At 40.6% G+C, this 23683-nt stretch overlaps 1 protein-coding gene across 1 annotated transcript; it reads right to left on the bottom strand.

The window, feature by feature from the left end:
* Positions 1-11637: 11637 nt before the first annotated feature.
* LOC120946838 (olfactory receptor 6C75-like) lies at positions 11638-12438 on the bottom strand. The gene has a single exon (XM_040361664.1). It carries the CDS (start codon positions 12436-12438, stop codon positions 11638-11640), a length of 801 nt encoding a protein of 266 aa, XP_040217598.1.
* Positions 12439-23683: the final 11245 nt, after the last annotated feature.

The raw sequence follows: 23683 nt of genomic DNA, 5'->3' as shown, positions 1-23683 counted from the left end.
TTTTACATTTGTCTGTTTCTATGGTTGTTTTATTATTTTGTCACTTATATGTACACAATAAAAATCTTTTGATTTCAACCCTCCTGTAATGTCCTATGACGATGCTGATAAAATCCTGCTGCCCCATCTCCCTTGGTTGTTTCAATAAACAATATTCTAAATAACATACCTATTACAAGCCCGCTCTGACGCATTCTTATACTATGTCTGATACATTGTTAACTGAAACAACAAGAAGCAAAAAGTAACATATAAAGCGTAACTTTCTTCATAGCATGAAAACCTTTCTATGTGCTACACATAAATGAATAAGTGGTATATCTTTTTCTGTACACAAATCAGAAAACGTATTACCGTGGTAAATCAATTACAGATCACTAAAGTCCCATTCCTACTGTATATGCTTGGAGATAAAAAAATATGATTACTATATAGAAACTGAATACCAACCTCTCCACTTGCCTTCAAAATTAGACAAAATCTAAATATGTTTTAGCAATGCATTGGTTTATTTTTGGTTTATTTTTGTATAAGTTAGCTCCAAAAAGAACAAGAACATCCAATAATAGGCACTATTCTTGCCACCCATCTTTAGATAACTCTTTTCTTGGTTTAATGCCTTTTTAAAGCCTCCAATTATATCCTTTATAGACTAAACCCCTGGAGCAACCTGTCCCAAAGTGCCTGTGCCTTGCGCCTTGTCAAGCAAAGTGCCTGTGCTTGACAATTATCCCATCTCATACAAATCCTCTGGAGAAGGGGTGATTATCTATCTATTTTAACTTAAGCTGGCCATACATGACTCATTTTCTTTTGTTGAACCAATGGGTTGAATAAATAATAGAATAAAAAATTAGCCGATTCCCCCATCCACACTTCCCACTGCACTATTGTATTCCGTCAGAGGGGAGCCCCATTGAACTGACCAAATTTCTCATCCATATACAGTATGGCCGGCTTTATACTTTTTTTACATGGACAATAAAATAACTTAATCTAACAAAAATTTGAAAGCGAGCCCATCAGATAAATGTGGAGATTTAACCCTTTCACTGCTAGGCCCTTCACTTTTAACCTCAGGTAGCAAGATTATTTTTGCAATTTTGTTTTTTTATTTTATTCTTTACAGCTTTTCGAGTATTCAACCCCTCCCCCAATTCATATATTTTCTGAAAACAAATGACGGATTAAATAAAAAATAGCACATAGCTGTAAAGCCAGCCACTAGATTTTCAGCTTTAGAACCCCATTAACTACTTACCCCCCGGACCATATTGCTGGTCAAAGACCAGAGCACTTTTTGCGATTCGGGACTGCGACGCTTTAACTGACAATTGCGCGGTCGTGCGACGTGGCTCCCAAACAAAATTGGCGTCCTTTTTTTCCCACAAATAGAGCTTTCTTTTGGTGGTATTTGATCACCTCTGCGGTTTTTATTTTTTGCGCCATAAACAAAAATAGAGCGACAATTTTGAAAAAAAATAATATTTTTTACATTTTGCTGTAATAAATATCCCCCAAAAATATATAAAAAAAAAATTTTTTTCCTTAGTTTAGGCCGATACGTATTCTTCTACATATTTTTCGTAAAAAAAATCGCAATAAGCGTTTATTGATTGGTTTGCGCAAAAGTTATAGCGTTTACAAAATAGGGGGTATTTTTATGGCATTTTTATTAATATATTTTTTTTACTAGTAATGGCGGCAATCAGCGATTTTTTTTCGTTACTGCGACATTATGGCGGACACTTCGGACACTTTTGACAAATTTTTGGGACCATTGGCATTTTTATAGCGATCAGTGCTATAAAAATGCATTAGATTACTATAAAAATGCCACTGGCAGTGAAGGGGTTAACACTAGGGGGCGGGGAAGGGGTTAAGTATGCCTGGGTGTGTTCTTACTGTGGGGGGGGGTGGCCTCACTAGGGGAAACACTGATCTTCTGTTCATACAGTGTATGAACAGAAAATCAGCATTTCCCCCGCTGACAGGACCGAGAGCTGTGTGTTTACACACACAGCTCCCGGTCCCCGCTCTGTAACGAGCGATCGCGTGTGCCCGGCGGCGATCGCGCCCGCCGGGCACACGCACGGGAGTCGGGGGCGAGCGGGGGGCGCGCGCGCGCGCCTCCGGCGGCGCGCGCGCACCCCCTAGTGGCGGCTATACGATAGGACGTATAGCTACGGGCTTTCGCCCAGGAGAGCCGACCTGCCGCCGTATAATGACGGTGGCTGGTCGGCTAGTGGTTAATGTCTATGGGACTCGAACGTTTGAAATCTAAAGTGCTGATTTTAAAGGCTTATATGCAAGTTATTGTCCTAAAAAGTGTTTGGGGACCCGGGTCCTGCCCCAGGGTACATGTATCAATGCAAAAAAAGTTTTAAAAACTGCAGTTTTTTCGGGAGCAGTGATTTTAATAATGCTTAAAGTGAAACAATAAAAGTGAACTGTTCCTTAAAATTTTGTACCTGGGGGGGTGTAGTATGCCTGTGAAGTAGTGCTTGTTTCCTGTGCTTAGAACTGTCCCTGCACAAAGTGTAATTTCTGAAGGAAAAACCACTCGCGGCTATAATGAATTGTCGGCGTGACCCTGTGACCCCGTCCCCCTCTTACGCAAGGGAAAACCCAGGCTTTCCCATTGATGTGACGGGTGACCCCGCCCCCCTCTGATGTAATGCAGGTTTGCCGTTACAGCAGAGGGGGCGGGGTCACCCGCACGTCACTGGGAAAGCCTGGGTTTTCCCTTGCGTCAGAGGGGGACGGGGTCATCGTGACGGGGGGCCCCGCCCTAACCTACATGAGAACTGTCATTGTGCTCCCGCCGCATCATTCCCAGGGTGTCTCCGGTGGAGACTGGTGACATCTCATCACTTGATCCTGGACCTGAATGAAGAGGAGATCTTCTCATTGCTGGACCCGGAGAGGAGATCATCCATCGCAGGATAACAACAGCGTTGGAGCAGAGACCATCAGTGTATTACCACCGCTGGAATCTTTTTTTTATGTTTATGTTTTTATTTTTAATAAAGGACTTTCCCAACGGTGTCTGTGTTTTTTTTACAATTTGTTACACTTTCTTTGTAAAATGGTAGGGGTACAATGTACCCCATTTCCAATTCACATAGGGGGGCCGGGATGTGGGGGTCCCCTTTGTTAAAGGGGTCTTTCAGATTCCGATAAGCCCCCCGCCCACAGACCCCCACAACCACCAGGCAAGAGTTGTGGGGATGAGGCACTTGTCTCCATCAACATGGGGACATGGTGCTTTGAGGCGTCACAGACCCCCAAAGCATCCTCCCAATGTTGGGGGCATGTGGACTGGTACGGTTCAATTAGAGGGTGCTCTCTCGTCCCCCCCCCTCTTTTCCTGTGGCCTGCCAGGTTGCATGCGCGGATAAAGGGCCTGGTATGGATTTTTGGGGGAACTCCACGCCATTTTTTTTAATTTGGGGTGGAGTTCCCCTTAATATCCATACCAGACCTGAAGGGCCTGGTAATTGAATTTGGGGGGACCCCCACGCATTTTTTTTCTCAATGACTTTCAATGCTTTTTCTCTGTATTGCCGGGAGCCGACAATTCATTATAGCCGTGAGTGGTTTTAAATAACTTTTTTTCCTTCAGAAATGACACTTTGTGCAGGGACAGTTCTAAGCATGGGAAACAAGCGCTGCTTTACAGGCATACTATACACCCCCCAGGTACGAAATGTAAATATTTCACTTTATATTGTTTCACTTTAAGCATTATTAAAATCACTGCTCCCGAAAAAACGGCCGTTGTTAAAACTTTTTTTTGCATTGATACATGTCCCCTGGGGCAGGACCCAGGTCCCCAAACACTTTTTATGACAATAACTTGCATATAAGCCTTTAAAATTAGCACTTTAGATTTCTCCCATAGACTTTTACAGGGCGTTCCGCAGCTTTTCAAATTTGCCACGAACACCCCAAACTGTTCGCTGTTCGGTGAACGGGCGAACAGGCAATGTTTGAGTCGAACACGAGTTTGACTCAAACTCGAAGCTCATCCCTACCTGTGACCCCCAGGCACAGAAATGTGGTCCTTCTTTATTGTGAACGGCACTTTGCAACCATGTGAATGAGGCCTTAATTCTGTTTTTTATTATCCTTTAATAATTTTTTTACAGTGCTGATGAGGTATTTTCATACCACAGGCTTTGAGGGTCATACCTTGGTGACCTAGGGTCTGTTTGCATCAGACCGAGAAGATGAGCTCACAGTGCCTCTCCTCACTTCTTGTCAGAAGCACTGAACTTACTGGAGAGCTTGGAGCCTTGGACCAATGGTAAAGCACCATTAGAACAAGCTGTCCAATAAACATGCTGAAGTGAAGGCTGTCCTCTCACTGCAGTGTCATAAAAGGGGGCATGTGTTTAAAAGACACATACTCCCTTCCGGCCCAGCCCTCTTAAGTAGAAGGAAAAAGCATGGGTTTCTGAGTATAAGGTTTACCCATAATCCCATGTTTTTCTCGCACAGTTAAGAGGGAGAATGAGAATCTGCAGCCTGCTAAAAAGGTACTGTTTTAATCAAGCTAAATCATATATTATTATGCTATATATTATAACATAATAATGTATTATTTATCTAATTACTGTGAAATTACTGGTTTGAAGTTTTATCTTCAAACTTCAGTAATTTGTCCATTAAGCCACCTGCATGAGTACAGTTTTTAAAAATATAGTAAATGACCTTAAAAACAATATATAATAATTATTTGTATATTACTTACTTATGGTAATTAACCACTTGCAACCCAAGCCAATTATGACACTTCTCTCCTACATTTTTCAAAAAAATTACTCAGAACCCCCAAACATTATATATATATATATATATATATATATATATATATATATATATATATATATATATATATATATATATATATATATATACTGTATATATATATTAGCCTGATTTTTTGTATACTATGAAAGATAATTAGATACCTAACATGTCATGGTTTAAAATTGCACACACTCAGGGAATGCGTCAAACTTCATTACTTAAAAATCTCCATAGGCAATGCTTTTAAAAATTTTACAGGTTACATGTTTAGAGTTACAGAGGAGGTCTAGTGCTGGGATTATTTCTCTCGCTCTAACAATTGCGACCTGTATGTATCTGGTTCTGATACTAGCCAGTGCCTCACCAGCCAATGACCTCACTGCACGTCCCTGACATACCTTTGTACCATTCTTAAAATGTTCAAAATTTAGGCTTTAACCACCTCAGCCCCAGAAGATTTTACCCCCTTCCTGCCGAGAGCACGTTTTACAATTTATCACTGAGTCACTTTAATGTACAATTATGCGGTCCATCTATGCTGTACCCAAACAAAATTAAAGTTTTTTTTTCCACAAATAGAGCTTTCTTTTGGTGGCATTTGATTACCTCTGCAGTTTTAATTTTTTGCGCTATAAACAAAAAAATGCGTTTAAAAATATATATATTCATCAGTTTAGGCCAATATATATTCCTCTACATATTTGTGGTAAAAAATTGCAATAAGCCTATATTGTTTGGTTTGCGCAAAAGTTATAGTGTCTACAAACTATGGGAAAGATTCATGCCCTTTTTTTATTACCCAGAAAAAGAAGAGTATTTTGATGGACTTTCTTGGTACTGATGGCAAACAATTAGTTGAATAAAAATTATTTATTATACATAAAATTATACAAATATAAAAACACATGAGCCAAACCCCACAATAGGTACAGCAGTTGTTGCTAACTGGTTACCCCATGAGGTGTCTGTTGTAGCGGATAGTAGCCAAATAAACCTCTACCATTTTAACGGGAAAACAGAACTAGCAGAACAGAAATTACAATAAATACATAAAAGTACAACATTTATGTATTTATTGAAATTTCTGTTCTGCTAGTTATTGTATTGTATTATCCACCACACAGATATTCCTCCTGAATAAGCGGTTTTCCAGCGAAACCGGTAGAGGTTTATGTAAGATAGCCAAACTGTATGACAAAGACCTACAAATTGTTCTCCCTTCATAGAAACTGTAAATTGACTGTTGCTTTCCATCAGAACTTTTACTTGAGGAACGAAAATATATCATATTTATGCATTTTGTATTTTATTTGAGGATCTGTATGTGTGTTTGTTTGCTGTGCTTTACTCTGCAGTTTCAGGAGCATAATGCAAATAGAACAGCCTACCTTATGACTTAAGTCAATCTAAAGTTCTGTATACTAATATTTATAGATGTAGTTGATCTATTGAGAAAATATTTTTTTTCTTCTGTTTTCTTTTGGGATCAAAATATACTGTATGTGTTCATGCTGAACTATTATTTATTACAACTAGTCCTAATGTATTACAAGTAATAAAAGTAATAATCAAATATTAATATCATGATTAATTTTGAGCTACTAATTTAAGATGTAAGAATTTTTATATAACTCTCCTATTTTACATACACCTGTTTTTCTAAAGTCACAGCTCTCCAAAATGGGTTGTGGATATTACAAAAGAAATTTTTACTTTCATTTTTTGATGGCCTCAAAACCATTCTAATACTAAATTTGATAATGGATTATTTTTCTGTAAATATTATATTAATATTTCCTGTACTTGGTTTGCTTCATAACATGGAATATTTTCACTGTGTGCATTAGAAAACTATTATTTTCTACCTATTGTACTTAAAAATATATATTAACTGAGACATGTAGTAAAATAATTAAACACTACTGCATGCTTTTTTTTTCACATGAAACATGTATGTAAACTTAAAAGGGAAACTAAGACTATGGTGGTTTGGTGCTAACTTTATAAACAGTGGGTAAAAAAAGTATTGAACTCATCACTATTTTGCTTGGTAAATATATTTCACCACATGTCGGTAACAACCCAGACAATCCACATACAAAGAGACCAAAACAAATACGTTGATAAATTAAGTTATGTGTAATAAAATGGAATGACACAGGGAAAAGGGGAGGTCCAACAAGGCATGGAAAGCCAAGACACCAGCTGAAATATATCAGTAATTAGAAAGCAATCCTGCCCCCTGTCAGTGCAAATTAATATCAGCTGCTTCATTCTCAACTGATGGCCTATAAAAAGGTGTCTCATTACCAAGGTGTCACAAGAAACCTCTCATGATGGGTAAAGGCAAAGAGCTCTCTCAAAATCTTTGCAACCTTATTGAGGTAATGCACTCAACCGCTATGGCCTGCCAGGCAAGAATCCAAGAAAAAGTTTGTTGAAGCTAGTTTAAAGTTTGCTGCACAACATTTAGAAAAGCCTGTAAAATACTGGGAGAATATAGTCTGGTCAGATGAGACCAAACCTGAACTCTTTGGATGTCATAATACACACCATGTTTGGAGGTCAAATGGCACTGCACATCGCCCCAAAAACATCATACCAACAGTGAAGTTTGGAGGTGGGGACATCATGGCGTGGGGCTGTATTTCAGCATATGTTACTGGCAAGCTTCATGTCATTGAAGGAAGGATAAATCGAAAAATGTACTAAGATATTCTTGATAGAAATCTGCTTCCATATACCAGGATGATGAAGATATAACAAGGGTGAACATTTCAGCAAGACAGTGATCCCATACACAAAGCTAAGGAAACTCTCTATTGATTTCATAGAAAGAAAATAAAGTCAGACAATCACCTGACTTGAATGCAATAGAAAGTCTTTGGAAAGAACTAAAGATTAGAGTTCATAGAAGAGGCCCACTGAACCTTCAAGATTTGAAGACTGTTTGGAAGAATGGGCCAAAATCACACCTGAGTAATGCATGTGACTAGTTTCTCCATACAGGAGGTGTCTTGAAACTGTCTTTACCAACAAAGGATTTTGTACAAACCATTAAATAAATTTCAGTTAGCACGTTCAATTCTTTTTTCCTGTGTCATTCCATTTTTTTACACATTTAATTCCTGAACTGATTTGTTTTGTATGTATGGGTTGCATGGGTTGTTGCTGACATATGCTGAAAATTTCATGTCAATAGCACAGTAGTGTATTTAGGTTTTGTGCTGCCCTAGGCCTGACTAAACTCGTGCACCCCCTAATTTAAATATGGCCCACCCCTTTCTTTCAAGGCCACACCCCTTGTTTTTTTTAAGACCCGCCCTGAAATTTTCGAGTGGGGACACTAGTTCTGAGGGCCTGGGGGGGGGCAATGAATTCCCTTAATTTACATAGATTTCCTCTCACTTCCTGTTTGGGTATGTGGCAGGAAGTGAAGGGAAATCTCTGCAACAGGACAGAGATGGTAAAAAATAAACTGACAGGGGCTATAACCCTTCCTTACTCTATCCAAAATGAAAAAAAAAAGTGTTGCCTATAGTTCTACTTTAAGCACAAATTTCTGATAATTTTATGGAGAGGACTAAGAAGATATAACCATGCCAATGGTGCAGCAGAAACATATAGCACAGTGAGGAAGGTTTGTGGTCCAGGATGAGAGAACAGTCAAAATTAGAAGCAGCGCTCCTTGCACAGTTGCAGAATGCCAGCCGCCTGCATACAGGTAGCAGTCCGGCCGCTTTATGGGGGCACTAGACTAATTTGCCTCTCAAACCAGTCCACCCCATAATACTGGCTCTACACTTAGGCCTCGTACACACGATCAGTCCATCCGATGAGAACGGTGCGAAGGACCGTTGTCATTGGTTAACCGATGAAGCTGACTGATGGTTCGTCGCGCCTACACACCATCGGTTAATTAACCAATCGTGTCAGAACGCGGTGACGTACAAAACACAACGACGTGTTGAAAAAAACGAAGTTTAATGCTTCCAAGCATGCGTCGACTTGATTCTGAGCATGCGTGGGTTTTTAACCGATGCTTTTGCATACTAATGATCGGTTTTGACCTATCGGTTAGGCGTCCATCGGTTCAATTTTAAAGCAAGTTCCTATTTTTTTGACCGAAGGTTAACTAACTGATGGGGCCCACACACGATCGGTTTGGACCGATGAAAACGGTCCATCAGACCATTCTCATCAGATGGACCGATCGTGTGTACGCGTCTTTACAGTGTAGGGCAAGGCGGCGGGGACTCTTTCCGTGCTGCCCCCCTACAAAGTGCTGCCCTAGGCCTGGGCCTTGTTGGCCTAGGCCAGGATACAGCATTGCAATAGCACCTTTAGAAATATATTTACCTAGAAAAAGGATGACATCTTCAATACTTATTTTTTCAATACTGTATTTGATGTTTTGGATGTTGTGAATGGAATCAAATCCTCTCTTGTGCAATACAAAAAAATGTAATGTCCAAAACACAAAATAATATATATCACTGTCCTTCAAACTCCCAAAATGTTCAAAACATAGTGCAAACTCCTTAAAATGGTAGAACAACAACCTTCAGTGAAATCGTCTATATGTGTGCTTCCAACTGCTCCAGCTTCACTGTACACACTGGGGTTGATTTACTAATACTGAAGATTATAAAATCTGGTGCAGCTGTGCATGGTAACCAATCAACTTATAAGTTCTGCTTGTTCAATAAAGATTTGACCAAAAAAAAAAAATGGAAGCTGATTTTAGTACATCAACTGTACAGTGCCTCTATTGCTCAAAATCTGCTTGCCTTCTAAGATAGACCTCCTTGTTATGTTTTATGGACATTTTAGTTTTTTGTATTACATGAGAGAAGATTTAATTCTGTTAACGTTATTGTTATTTGTTATATTTTTGGTTTCTCTCTCTTTCACGTTTGCCTCTCACATTAAGTCAAGTCTTCAATTCCAATTATTTCCACCCATTTTTATTGTGCATTTAAAATATGCATCTGAGGCCTCGTACACGACCGAGGAACTCGTCATAATTGAAACATCGTTTTCCTTGACGAGTTCCTTGTTAGGCTTGTCGAGAAACTTGACAAGCTTGCTTTGTGTACACACTGTCAAGACCAAATCTCCTCGTTCTCAAACGCGGTGACGTACAACACATACAACGGCAGGGGAAGTTCGATTCCACTGGCACAACCCTTGGGGCTGCTTTTGCTAATCTCTTGTTACTGCGTGTTAAGTAAAAGTTTGGTAAGAGACGATTTGCACTTTTCAGACTGTTGCAGCGTGACAAATGTGCTATCTCCATTACAAACGCTACTTTTACCGAAGGTGCGCTCCCGCCTCATACTTTATTCTGAGAATGCGCGGGTTTCTTAGCATACATGCGAACGTGTTTGTCATCGAAAACCAGCCCGACGAGGAACACGACGAGGAAATTGAGGCTCCCATCGAGGATGTTCTTTTTTTTTCTCGTCGAGTTCCTCGACAGTTTTCTCGTTGAAAAACATACACACGACCGTTTTCCTCAGCAAAAAAGCTCTGCCACCAAGTTTCTTGATGGATTCTGTCGAGGAAAACAGTTGTGTGTATGAGGCCTTAGAGGCCTAAGAGAGAACACGGCAGAATCTTCTGTGACTGAGTTTGTATGGCCTCATCTGAAAGATCAGGTTAGGAAAAGGGAAAGATGAACAATTCTCAAAATGTTGTTTACATTTTTTTTTTGCCGCGTTAAAAAAAAATAAAGAAAATGTATAAAAACCACTACACATTCCCTTTTATCTTTCCTGTTGTAAGAAACATACTAAAAACTATTTTTGAAACACCATCTTTTTCATGGCTACTAATATTTGTTCATCTCGTCTGTTATCAGCAGATGTTGGCGGAAGCCTGAACCACCATCTTTGGCCACTTGGACTTGTGAAATTAATAGTATTGAGTATATGGAAAGCATGATTGCCAGAGACGAGGACACATCTGAATCTCACAGATTTGGACTCATTTTTATTATTCTTCCAATTTTGCCTCTTTTATAGCTACTACTGTTTGAGTGTGCTTGCATGATCCCGTTAGGTGCACGTGCCTTCTTATAAACGTTCAGTGACCTTTTTTCCTTTTCCCCCTCTTTTCTCTCTCTTTCTCTCCATTTGATACTCTTTGTTTCCTTGTGTTATCCCATTTTTGGGCTCACCAGTCAATGATAGCATCCTAGACATAGAGGTGTTTTTCCAAATGGACATCCATGTATGTAGACATTGTCTCCTCTATATTATACTGTAAATGGGAGCCTATTGTTTTCTGTTCATTTTGATTTTTATTACCATACTTAGTATGTATTTGGTTAGCTTTTGCTACAGTGTATGATGATTTTTGTTCTCCCTCTCACTTTGGTATAATTTGACCAATTTGTTATGGTTTCTACTGATCTCACTGTAAAGCACTTCTATGTGTGGCTATGTCTGTTTTCCTGTTATGGATATGTTTGTACCTTCTATTCCATTGTGGACATTTGTCTTTTGTACTTTAATATCTGCAAAACTTAATAATATCCTTGCACATGATTGGGTTATCCTTTGCAAAGTGAAACAACATAAAATTCACCAAGTTCTGGAGAAAATTACCTTTCAAGGTACAACTTCCCTTGTAAAGTGAACAGTTTATTTAACTTTAGTAAATCAACTTTTGCTGTCTTTTTCTGTGACTTCCGTTGTTTTTTAAAAGGTTTTCTATTTTAATTAGAAATTAAATAAAGCAATTTGATGAAAAAGGAAACCCATTCTTCATTTCATTATTGCACTTTTTTATTTAAATAATTTTTATATTTTATATGTATTATATTTTTAGATGCATACATTTCCTTAATGCTTTTTTAATTTCATTGTTCCTAAGGCTGTAAATTAATGGATTCAATATTGGATTAAGCACGGAATAGAAGACTGAAATTATCTTATCTAGCTCCAAGTTGCTTTCAGATTTTGGCCGAATGTACATAAATGTGATTGTGGAATAGTACATAAATACAACAATTAAGTGGGTAGCGCAAGTCGAAAAAGTTTTCTTTTTGCTGTTTAGTGATTGAAGACTTAAGATATTCCATAAAATGTTTAAATAGGACATTCCAATGATGGGGAATGTACCAAAGATGACAACAGAGGCTAAGATGGTGAAAGAGACTTGAAGCCAGTAAATGTCTGAACAGGATAGCTGTATCACTGGGAACATTTCACAGAAAAAATGATTGATGATATTAGAGCAATATTTCAATTGAGAAATCACAAAAACTGGAAGAAAAACAATGAGGAAACCACCTATCCAGCAGCTGAAGGCCAGATAAAAACATACATCTCTTGTCATTATAACAGTGTATTTTAAAGGATTGCATATAGCAACATAGCGATCATAAGACATAACCGCAAGAAGAATAGACTCAGTAACTCCAATGCAAAGGAAAAAATACATTTGGGTTATACAACCGTAGAAGGAAATAGTATTCTTATGAGAAAGAATTAGTATCATGACATTAGGTAAAATTATTATTCCGAATAAAATATCAACACATGAAAGATTGCTAATAAAGAAATACATGGGTTTCTGCAGATGATGATCAATTCTTGTTATGATAATGATAAGCATATTCTGCAATGTATTAAGCATGAAAAAAAACAGAATGATCAAAAAAGAGAACAGGGGTTCAGACATAAAAATAGGGAAACCCACTATAATGAAGCCACTGGTCTTATTTGTCCAATACATTAAAATATATTTAATAGCTTTGCATTAGACAATTTGCCATCCAGAGACTGAAAAATATTCATAAAGCTTTAGAAAAATATATACAGTATATTAATGCAAATATAGTCCACTTAGATGTTATTAGAGATCATTCAGCAAAATATGTAACAGTATATATAGTTTTATTTTCCCCTTTGAGATTATTTGAGCTCTAGAGACTCTAAATAATAATACTGCCATACCAACATGGATTATGTGTGTTTGCTTACATACAGTACACTTACATATGCTTTGTTGGTATTAGACTATACATAAAGTATTCCATCTGTAAAAACAAGAACACATTTACTGACCAATGAAACACTAAACTTAAAATAATTATTGCAGAATGAGATGATAAATTTGACTGGGCCGTTGACTACAAAAATGAGTTAACCCAAAGGTGATGATTTTAGACTGTTTTGTAGCACTATTATGTGCAGTTTTTCTGATAAAAAATGTTTATAGCCTTTTAGGGAGGATTCATGGCATATATAATAAAAAAAAAAAAATTAAAATTTGAATTTTTGACATATTTCAAAACTTTAGAATGCTTTAAAAAAGATATGTATTGCAAATTATCATTCTTAATGTTTTACACTCGGACTGTGATTCTAAAACTAAGGGGGGGGGTTGGGCTCTCATAGCACTGCAGGGGGAAAACTAACATAGGTGGAAACGTATCTGGCTGGTGGTCTCAACCCATGTAACATGGTCATTTAAAAAAGGATCACTATGGAAACACATTCAGCATCCAATAACAATCTGATAATGTAGCGGTCACGTGAAATAGTGCCATCTAATAGAGTAGGGCGGTGAAGTAGGGCAACAGAATAAACCAAAGATGTCTGCAGCTGCCAACTTGAGCTATATCAACACCAGTGCACTTGTCATGATAATGAGCATCTGAGAACTATTTATCAACGAATAAGTGGAGCCTCTTGGGCAAGCAATTATATATATGGACAGCTGACGATTTTGCTTTTCATGTACACTAAATACACACAGGAGCGACAATAAATCTGTTCCTAATTGGGGTTTGCGGCCCATCTGCACCCTGCAAATGAGCTCTTTCTGCTCGCTGCTGCATTTGGGAAACATTAGGATATCATATTATGTTGGCCAAAAGCAAGGTAAAGGCTTGTAGAACCCCGGCCACAAGACCTGTGAAAGGTTGGCACTTGGACTACATCTCCATTATATTGCTGTCTTCCTCCTCTTCTCCCCACACTGAACAGTCTGCTGTACAGATGGGATCAGAGGCTCTGGGGTTCTCGCCAGATCTTGGCAGTTCTCTACTTCTTCCAGCTGCAAATACAGAGGCAGCAGAGATTACTAAACTCATCCTGGATGCTATCAATGGCTGCAAGGCTGATTTAATGCCCCATATCAACCACTCTGAGTGCATCTTGAGCCACCATGATCTTGACAAGTTTAGGAGCTGGCTGTATACAACAGGAGACCAAATCTCTGATGCAGAAGACACTACTACCTTATATAGCTCAACTAGCAGATATTCAGGACCTAGTAAGATCATTAAATAAATAGGTGGATGATGCAGAGAACAGACATCGTTGTAATACCGTTAGACTGGTGGAGCTTTCAGAAGGTGCTGAGGGCTTCCGTCCAACCAAATTTGTGGAGCAATTATTTAGACGGTTTCTGGCCATGGATGACCTGCGGAAGCATGCAAGCACCCAGAGCTAAAATATGAAAATGCCAAAGTAATGCGGTTTCCTGATTTTTCTGAGTTTCTGAGTTTCTTTACTGAGGTCTGCAAGAGGTTAAAGAGGAAGTAAACTTCCCCTGCAGACATTTACCTATAGTTAAGTCTATAATAAGGCCTACCTATAGGTAGTGTAAATATCTCCTAAACGTGTACCGTATAGGAGATATTTATATTAGATGCAGCCAGTGACATAAATGGCGCATGTGCTCTGATGGAACAGCCATGGGTGTCCTTCCTTCCGAGCCCTGTGCCATGAATGGCGGCTCCGGTGAATCACAGTGCCAGAGCCCGTGAACCCTGAAGAAACTCCGGGGAAAATATCAGCTGTCTTTGCGTTGTGCGGGCGCTGCTGCAACAGCTACATTGTAAGGCAAGTATTTAATAATGAGCTAGTATGCATCACATACATTATGTCTTTGTCTTACAGATTTTTTTATGTATTTATTTATTTTCAGAGTTTACAACCGCTTTAAGAGATAAAGGCCTCCAGCATGCTCCAACCCAGCAGGCTCAGGGTTCAATACCAAGGCTCCATGAAGATGTTTGAATCCCTGCAGAAGGCTCCTGGTTGGTTGGACTCCCTACTATCATGCATGTCACTTCTATGGTCACCTTGCTGCCACGCAGCTAATATTTTTGCTCTTGGTTGCTTTGCTGTTTGCCTACCAGAATGTTACCAATGACTCCTGGTTCTGGGTGAAGTGTGGGTGACTTACCATACTGTCTTTGCATCATTGGAGTTGATTTACCAAAGGGAAATCCACTCTGCACTACAAATGCACTGCAAGTGCAGTCTCTGTAGATCTGAGGGGAAGATCTGAAATGAGGGGAAGCTCTGCTGATTTTATCATCCAATCATGTGCAAGCTTATATTCAGTTTTTTTTTTCCGTGCAAGTCCCCCTCAGATCTACAGTGACTGCATTTCCAAGTGCACTTGTAGTGCAAAGTGGATTTGCCTTTAGTAAATCGACCCCATTGTCTCTCATACAAGTCAAAATGTCTCAACATAGTTGCTCTCCCTAAATGCTTATGTAGGTTTTGGATACTAAGCTGCATATTAGAGAGATGTTCACATAGCAACCTCAAGGCCTTACAAGAACCATGAGGACAGGGAGGCCTCACATTGCCGGCTGTTTGGATTTGATTTGATTTGTAAAAATCCATTGCAGATTCAGCACATTTGGTGTTACCCTCTTAATAAATAAAGACTATGTTAACTGCAAAATGATGGGGGTAGTCTACCCCCTTCTGTGAATGTGGATCATTCTATGTGGGAAAGACAAAACATGAGTTATGGAAATGCATACATGACCATGTTTATGCTATAGAAACAGGGGATAAACATGTTGAGTCCAATTGGCCGATATGCTGCAATACAACACCATTATAATCCAAGATCTATTTCCTTTACAACTTTAGTCCATTCAAACCCTAGGGGTGGAAACTTTACTCAAAAACGTTTACAACATGAAATTAGATAGATCTGTAGATTGAAATGAACTTATCCCCCAGATCTAAATGTGCCCATTGGTTGGAAACTATTTTTATAGAATATATGTGGGTGTTTTTAACTCCTTTTTTCTATATTCGTTTTCTGATTATGCTGGCTATAATGCATATTATATGGCTATTTGTGTACCAGATAATCTTTGAGTTTATATTTGTGACATAAGGAAGTTTCAAAGCAAAAAAAGGTGGGTGGGTACCCTAAAGCAGGCCATACATGGTGTGAATTTCTTTCCTGTAACCATGGGTGTTGACAGTGTTAACAGGGGAATCCCTCCAACTGAGCCATTGCATTCTCAGGGCATGCTTCAGGGTAGAAAGATATTTTGGGTGTTGTCAGCATACAAATGGTATTCAAAACCATTAGAGGCTATCACCTGTCCTAGGGAGGAGGTGTAGATAGAATATAAGAGGTCTGGGGGACCCTGACTGGAAGAGGAAAGGAGAAGATGGAGTTGTAAGTGAAACTGAAGGTGTAGTAAGATCGATAAAAGTAAAAACAGCAGGAGTCATAAAGGTCAGGGGAATATCGTTTTTTGAGGGGGAGGGGGTGGTCAACTGTATCAATGGCAGCAGAGAGGTCTAATAGTAAGAGAACATAAGAGTTACTGTTTATTTTAGCAATTAGTAAGTCATTAGTGATTTTTAGGAGAACAGTTTTTGTGGAGTGCTGCAGGGACATCCAGAATGAAAGGGGTCAAGAAGGTTTTTATCTGTGTGGTGGTAGCTCAGGCAGTTGTAGACTAGGCATTCTAGGAGTTTTGAGGTAAACAGGACCAAGAAGATGGGTCCTAGGTTATTAGGATTGGTGGAGTTTAGTGTGGACTTCTTAACCACTTAAGACCCGGACCAAAATGCAGCTAAAGGACCAGGCCCCTTTTTGCGATTCGGCATTGCGTCACTTTAGCTGACAATTGCGCGGTCATGCGACATGGCTCCCAAACAAAATTGGCGTCCTTTTTTTCCCACAAATAGAGATTTCTTTTGGTGATATTTGATCACCTCTGCGGTTTTTATTTTTTGCGCTCTGAACAAAAATAGAGCGACGATTTTGAAAAAAATTCAATATTTTTTACTTGTTGCTTTAATAAATATCCCCCAAAAATATATAAAAAAATGTTTTTTTCCTTAGTTTACGCAGATACGTATTCTTCTACCTATTTTTGGTAAAAAATCGCAATAATAAGCGTTTATCAATTGGTTTGCGCAAAATTTATAGCGTTTGCAAAATAGGGGATAGTTTTATTGAATTTTTATTAACTATGTTTTTTTTACTACTAATGGCGGCGATCATCGATTTTTTTCGTGACTGCGACATTATGGCGGACACTTTGGACAATTTTGACACATGTTTGAGACCATTGTCATTTTCACAGCAAAAAATGCATTTAAAATGCATTGTTTACTGTGAAAATGACAGTTACAGTTTGGGAGTTAACCACAAGGGGGCGCTGATGGGGTTATGTGTGACCTCATATGTGTTTCTAACTTTAGGGGGGTGTGGCTGTAGGTGTGACATCATCGATTGTGATTCCCTATATAAGGGAACACACGATTTACACTCAGCTCTCCCCGTTCTTCAGCTCCGGGGACCGATCGCGGTACGACAGCGGCGATCGGGTCCGCGAGTCCCGCGGCCGTGGTCACGGAGCTTCGGATCGGGTCCTGGGTGCGTGCCGCGAGTGCGCGCCCGTGACCCACGGCTGGGCATTATACAAATCACGTACAGGTACGTGATTGTGCCCAGCCGTGACATTCTGCCAAAGTATATCGGCGTTAGGCAGTCCTTAAGTGGGTAAGTGCATATTTTAGAATGTTGGGAAAGATGCCAGTGTAAAGGGAGAGTGTAAAAATATGTGTTAGAGAGTGAAAGATAGACAAGAGGGTGACCGTAGTAATTGCAAAACTTTATCAAGTTGATTGGACAGGGGTGTGGATCTTAGAACCAAATTTAAGATTACTATCTTGGTGCTAGGTCACAGTACAAGAATATGTGTGTACATTTTTTAGGTAGAATTTTTATTGTTAGGTACATAATAAAAAATACATGGTGAAACTATACATTTGTATCAGTTCAGTATTCACCTAGTAATCATACAGAATGCTTGTACAATTGGTTACAAGTAAATGAAGAAAACATAAAGCGGACCTTTAACCTAACAATTATTTTAGTGTTCATTGTAGGTCAATTATACAGTAAGGGGTAGATTCAGGTAGAATGGCGCTTCTTTGTGCGGGCGTAACGTATCCTATTTACATTACATCTCCGCAACTTTTACAGGCAAGTGCCGTATTCTTAAAAGAAAGTTGCGGCGGCGTATCGTAATTAGCCCGGCGTAAGCCCGCCTAATTCAAATTCTGAAGAGGTGGGCGTGTGTTATGTTAATCAGGCTTGACCTGACGTGATTGACGTTTTTCCCGAACGGCGCATGCACCGTCCGTGGAATTTCCCAGTGTGCATTGCTCCAAAGTACGCCGCAAGGACGTCATTGAATTCGACGTGAACGTAAATGACGTCCAGCCCCATTCACGGACGACTTACGCAAACAACGTAACATTTTCAAAATTCAACGCTGGAATGACGGCCATACTTAACATAGGATACGCCTCATATAGCAGGGGTAACTATACGCCGGGAAAAGCCTAATGTAAACGGCGTAAATGTACTGCGTTGGCCAGGCGTACGTTCGTAAATTCGCGTATCTAGTTGATTTACATATTCTAGGCGTAAATCAGCGTACATGCCCCCTAGAGGCCAGCGTAAATATGCAGTTAAGATCCAACAGCGTAAGAAACTTACGTCGGTCGGATCTTAGTCAAATCTAGGCGTATCTGATTCTATGAATCAGGCACATAGATACGACCGGCCGGACTCAGAGATACGACGGCGTATCAGGAGATACGCTGTCGTATCTTCTATCTGAATCTACCCCTAAGTGTGTGTGCAGGGTCTACTGTGCCTGTGCACATGGTGTAACTCTTGTGCGGAGCTTGCTCATTTGTTGCCCAGTACCAGACGGAGACTGTGATCAAGTGAAGAATCAAACATTAAGACAGTTCCCCAACTTAGAGATGAGCCTTCACTGTGTATAGTAATAAAGTGCAGAATTCCTGAACACGTTGTAACTTGTATGTTGCACTAGGAGGGATATGCTGAGTCTGCGCCCACTCCACCAGTGCAGCGTACCTTTGTCACCTGACTCCCAGTAACAGAATGGAGCCCCTCTGAACACCTAGCACAGACCTCATGCGTGCTCTCATTTAACGCTGTCCTTTCCATGCCACGTGACCAGGCAAGATCTCTGTAATGCTAGTTTGTTCCCAGTTGCTATGAGAGACAGGCTGTTAGGGAGGGAGCCAGAACACCTCCCTCATTGCTACCAGAGGGCATGTCACTTTACCAGGTACCACACCTAACAACTGGATGCTTGTAGCTTGTTCCTTTACCTGCTTACCCATAGCAACTGCACTCTTCTCCTTTGTCTTGCCGAGTTAACCTTTTGTAGTAGTGTTACTTTACACCCCATAGTGCAATTATAGACCCAGGTTCTTTGGAATACACCAGAACTAGCATGCACCCCTTTGAATAACTTCAGACCAGGCTTATAACAATTAATATAACTTTTACTATAGGAAGGCATAATGGCAACACAACATAAACTACGTCCTGTTCCTAAAACTGATTAAGCTAGCGTAGTGGCCTAGTCATATCTCCATGACGTGAAAGTCCATAAATGCATTGTTCATGACTTGGGTGCTGTCCGTGGCTTCTGGTACCTTCAGCGCCATCCTAGCGCTCACCGGTGTCTCTACTCCTACTACCGGCTCTCTCGGTCCTAGCGGTCCCCCTGTTTTAAATCACAGGTGGGCTGTGGGCTCAATATTTTTTTGTTTAATTAGTGTTTATTTAAAAAGGAAACAAGATGAGACATACATAATATGCTAAACAGAGAGATCTACATGAGACTGAAAAGTCAAATCTCACCAGCTATTGACATATCAGCAATGCTTGGGAGTTACATAGAGCTGAAATGTTGCTATTCTCTCTGAAATATCTTTTACCCACCATTAAAAACACAAAGAGGTAAAAATAAAAGAACAGAAATAGAAAGAAAAGAGAGGAAGAGAGGGAGGTGAGGGGAGAAGGGAAGGGAGGGGAGGGGGAGTCCGCCTCGGTCTAGCCTCATCAGTACCAAATACGACAATAAATCCCACCTTAATTTGGTCGAGTCATAATTTCTGCGTAAGCGGTTGTATATTTGAAGGCAAACCAGCAGGACCAGATTTTCTTTGCCAAATCAAATTTATTTAACTCAAATTTTATTTAAAGTGATTGTAAAGGTTCAATTTTTTTTTTAAATAACAAACATATCATACTTACAGTACCTCCACTGTGCAGCTCGTTTTGCACAGAGTGGCCCCTGAATGTCGTCTTCTGGGGTCCCCCGGCGGCTCTTTCGGCTCTTCCCCACCTCAGATACCCCCTCTGGGAAGCTCTCTCTCAAGGGGTTTACCTTGCGGGCGTGCTCCCGAGTCCTGTATTCGGCGTCCATAGCCGCCGAGTACAGGACTCGGCCCGCCCCCCAGCGCCTGCATCATTGAATTTGATTGACAGCAGCGCGAAACAATAGCTGCCATCAATCTATCCAATGAACAGCCGAGAAGCCCGGGCAAATGAAGAGTGTTTGAGACGCAGGACTTTCCAGAGCTCAGGTAAGTAAAAAGGGGGGCTGGGGGGGACGGTATTTGTCGGATGTTTTTTAACCTTAATGCAGTAAAGGAGTTGTAAAGGAAAATGTTTTTTCACCTTAATGCAATTAGCCCCCCTTATACTTACCTGACAACTCGAAAGTCCCGCGCGCGGTCCCGATATCCTCTTCGCCGCTCAGCCTGACTGCTGATTGGCTAGAGCGGATGGATTGAGAGCAGCGCAGTCATTGGCTGGCGCTGCTGTCAATCACAGCCAGTGACGCGCCGCGCCGAGGGGCAGGGCCGAGTGATACAGTGAGCGGCAATTACTGACCACCATGCAAGCTCTCTCGCATGACTGTGGTGAGTAATTGCGGGGAGGACCAGAGACAGCCGCCGAGGGACCCCAGAAGACGTGGATCCGGGCCACACTGTGCAAAACGAACTGTACAGTGGAGGTAAGTATAACATGTTTGTTATTTTAAAGAAAAAAAAATTCCTTTAGTAACCCTTTAAGGTGAAAAAGAATGAACCTTTACAACCAACCCCTTTAATTTCATAATTTTCCCTCCATAAACCTCACTGGGATTCACCAGATTTTAAACTATATTCACCAAATCTTTGTCAATGGAACCTGGACAGAGATTCTCCTAGCACTACTTTCAAATGGTTGCAGAAAAACGACTTTTGTAAGTTAGTAGTTAGGGCACTGGCACATAACAATAACTGTTATTGGCCCCTCTAAGCCAGCTGACTCAAGTTTAATGGCCATGCAGTGCATTACTGTTATAAATAATTTTCCCTGACCTAATTAACTATAAATTCATCAGAACAGTAAACCTCAAACACACAGGTTTTGTCTCAACCTCAGCTCAAATCTAAACCTCACCCCTGGTGTTAGGATCAGTGTGCACATACAGTGGATATAAAAATCCTACACACCCCTGTTAAAATGTCAGGTTTCTGTAAAAAAATTAGACAAAGATAAATCATTTCAGAACTCTTTCCACCTGTGACCTATAAACTGCACAACTCAGTTGAAAAACAAACTGAAATATTTTAGGGAGGGGAAGTAAAAAAATAAAATAAAATAATGTGGTTGCATAAGTGTGCACACCCTTTTATAACTGGGGTTATAAATGTGTTCAGAATTAAGCAATAACATTCAAGTTCATGTTTTTTTTTTCTCAAAAAAGGATGTTTATTGAATAGTATAAACATGCATGGTTACAAATATTACATCAGTATCATTTCTCAGTCTCTTTAGTACATCCATGCATAAGCGTAAAATAATAAAATAACAAGAAAAACAAGCCACACATAAACTTCCGGAATGCTACATTCTCCGCCCACTAAACCAGCTCATTTTACATCCAAAGCAGTGTATGAGTATCAGCAAGCTCCCACACTCCTGGACCCACTCCATTGTACATGGGGGTGCTGTGCCCTGCCCTCTCCCTCCTTTGCAGAGTGCCTCAGATCCAGTCTTAAGTCCTCGCCCCTGACCTCTTACAGTAGTAACCTGTCCAACACCAGCTCGAGTGGAGCTAAACCCGGGGAATTTAGCCAGGGGGCCCACAACTTTTCAAACCTGCCCCACCTTTTCCTGTGTTGATATATGTATTTCTCTGCCTGTAGAGTGGATCCCATCTGGGCTATCCACTCTCCCAACCCTGGAGGCTCCGCGTCCTTCCAGTGCCTTAGGATTAGTTTGCGGGCCTGGAAAAGGGCCCTGCCAACTGCCTTTTTATGGTTATCCTCCAGTGGGATGTCTTCTATGATACCCAGTATACATACTTTAGGGGTTTGTGGTATTTGAATCATGAATACCCCGTTTAGTGTTGTGAGAACCCCCGTCCAGTATAGATGCAGCTTGGGACACCGCCACATCAAATGGATGAGGTCACCATGGTCCCTAGCACATCTAGGACAGTTGTCATCCTCAGTCAGCCCCATCTTATGCAATCTGGCCGGGGTAAAATGTACCCACAGAACAATGTACAGTTGTGACAAACGGTGTGCTACGTTGAGCGAGGCCCCCTGTATGGCTAGTAATGCTTCTTCCCACTGTTCCTCCTCAAAAACACCCACATCCCTTTCCCAGGAGTCCACCACCCTAGAGGGAAGGGCCGGCAGTACTGCTGTCAGTAGCATGGCATATGAGCTTGAAATGAAGCCCCTGAAGCTAGCTATCCCAGTCATAAAGTGGAAGATCGGGGCAGGGGACAATATCCAAGGGTTATTTCCAGCCTGGGCCCTGATGGCATGCCTCAACTGCAAGTAGGAAAAATACATTGTCTGAGGAAGATCAAACTTCTCTCGGAGCTCGAGAAAGAAAGCAGACGGCCCCCAGAGAAGATATGCACCAAGTGTGTAACCCCATACCTCCTCCACTGCTCACCACAGGTCAGAGACAGAAGTTCCTCGTAGTATCGGTTGTTCCAAATTGGGCTGTGACCTGTAAACCCCTCTATGTTCTGTAATTGGCGGGTTTTATTCCAGACTTTCTGCATTAATGCATATGTAGGGAAAAGTTTATTGGACTTAGCGCATTGCAACGACTCAAGACCAGTTACCATATTATCCATGTCCGTCATGTGATTTACTATGTCGACCACCGGGTCCCCCCGTCCCTTACTCATAGCCCGGGCTATATGTTGTAGTTGTGATGCCAGGTAGTACACCCAGGGGTTTGGGAGAGCAAGCCCCCCCACCTCCTTTGGTTTTTGTAGTTGTTCTAGCTTAATCCTGGGGGGTTAATTAAGCCAGAGAAACGCCCTGAACAGGGAGTTAATAATTCTAAAAATCCTGAGGGGGACAACCATGGGGGTGTTGTGCAAAATATACAACAACTGAGGCATAAATACCATCTTCGTGAGGTTCACTCTACCAACTAGGGACATTTTCAATTTTGACCATATCTTAATTTTGTCTCTAACCCTGCCTATCAAGGGAGTGAGATTTAGGGTGACATAATCGAGCGGTTGGGGGGTGACCCAAACGCCCAAGTATTTTAATTTAGTCGCCACTGGGATGTCAAGCAACGTGCGATCCTGCGGACTCGATGCGTCCAAAAGCATAATTGCGAACTTAGTCCAATTTATCAATAGGCCCGAAAAGGACCTGAAAGTCTGAATTACCGACATTGCCTCCCGGAGAGAGCCCGACGTATCGCCCAGTAG

The sequence above is a fragment of the Rana temporaria genome, chromosome 1 (assembly GCF_905171775.1).
Source record: "Rana temporaria chromosome 1, aRanTem1.1, whole genome shotgun sequence".
In the NCBI taxonomy this organism is placed as follows: Eukaryota; Metazoa; Chordata; class Amphibia; order Anura; family Ranidae; genus Rana; species Rana temporaria.
The sequence above is the reverse complement of the archived record's forward strand: the minus strand, read 5'-3'. Positions and strand labels throughout refer to the sequence as shown.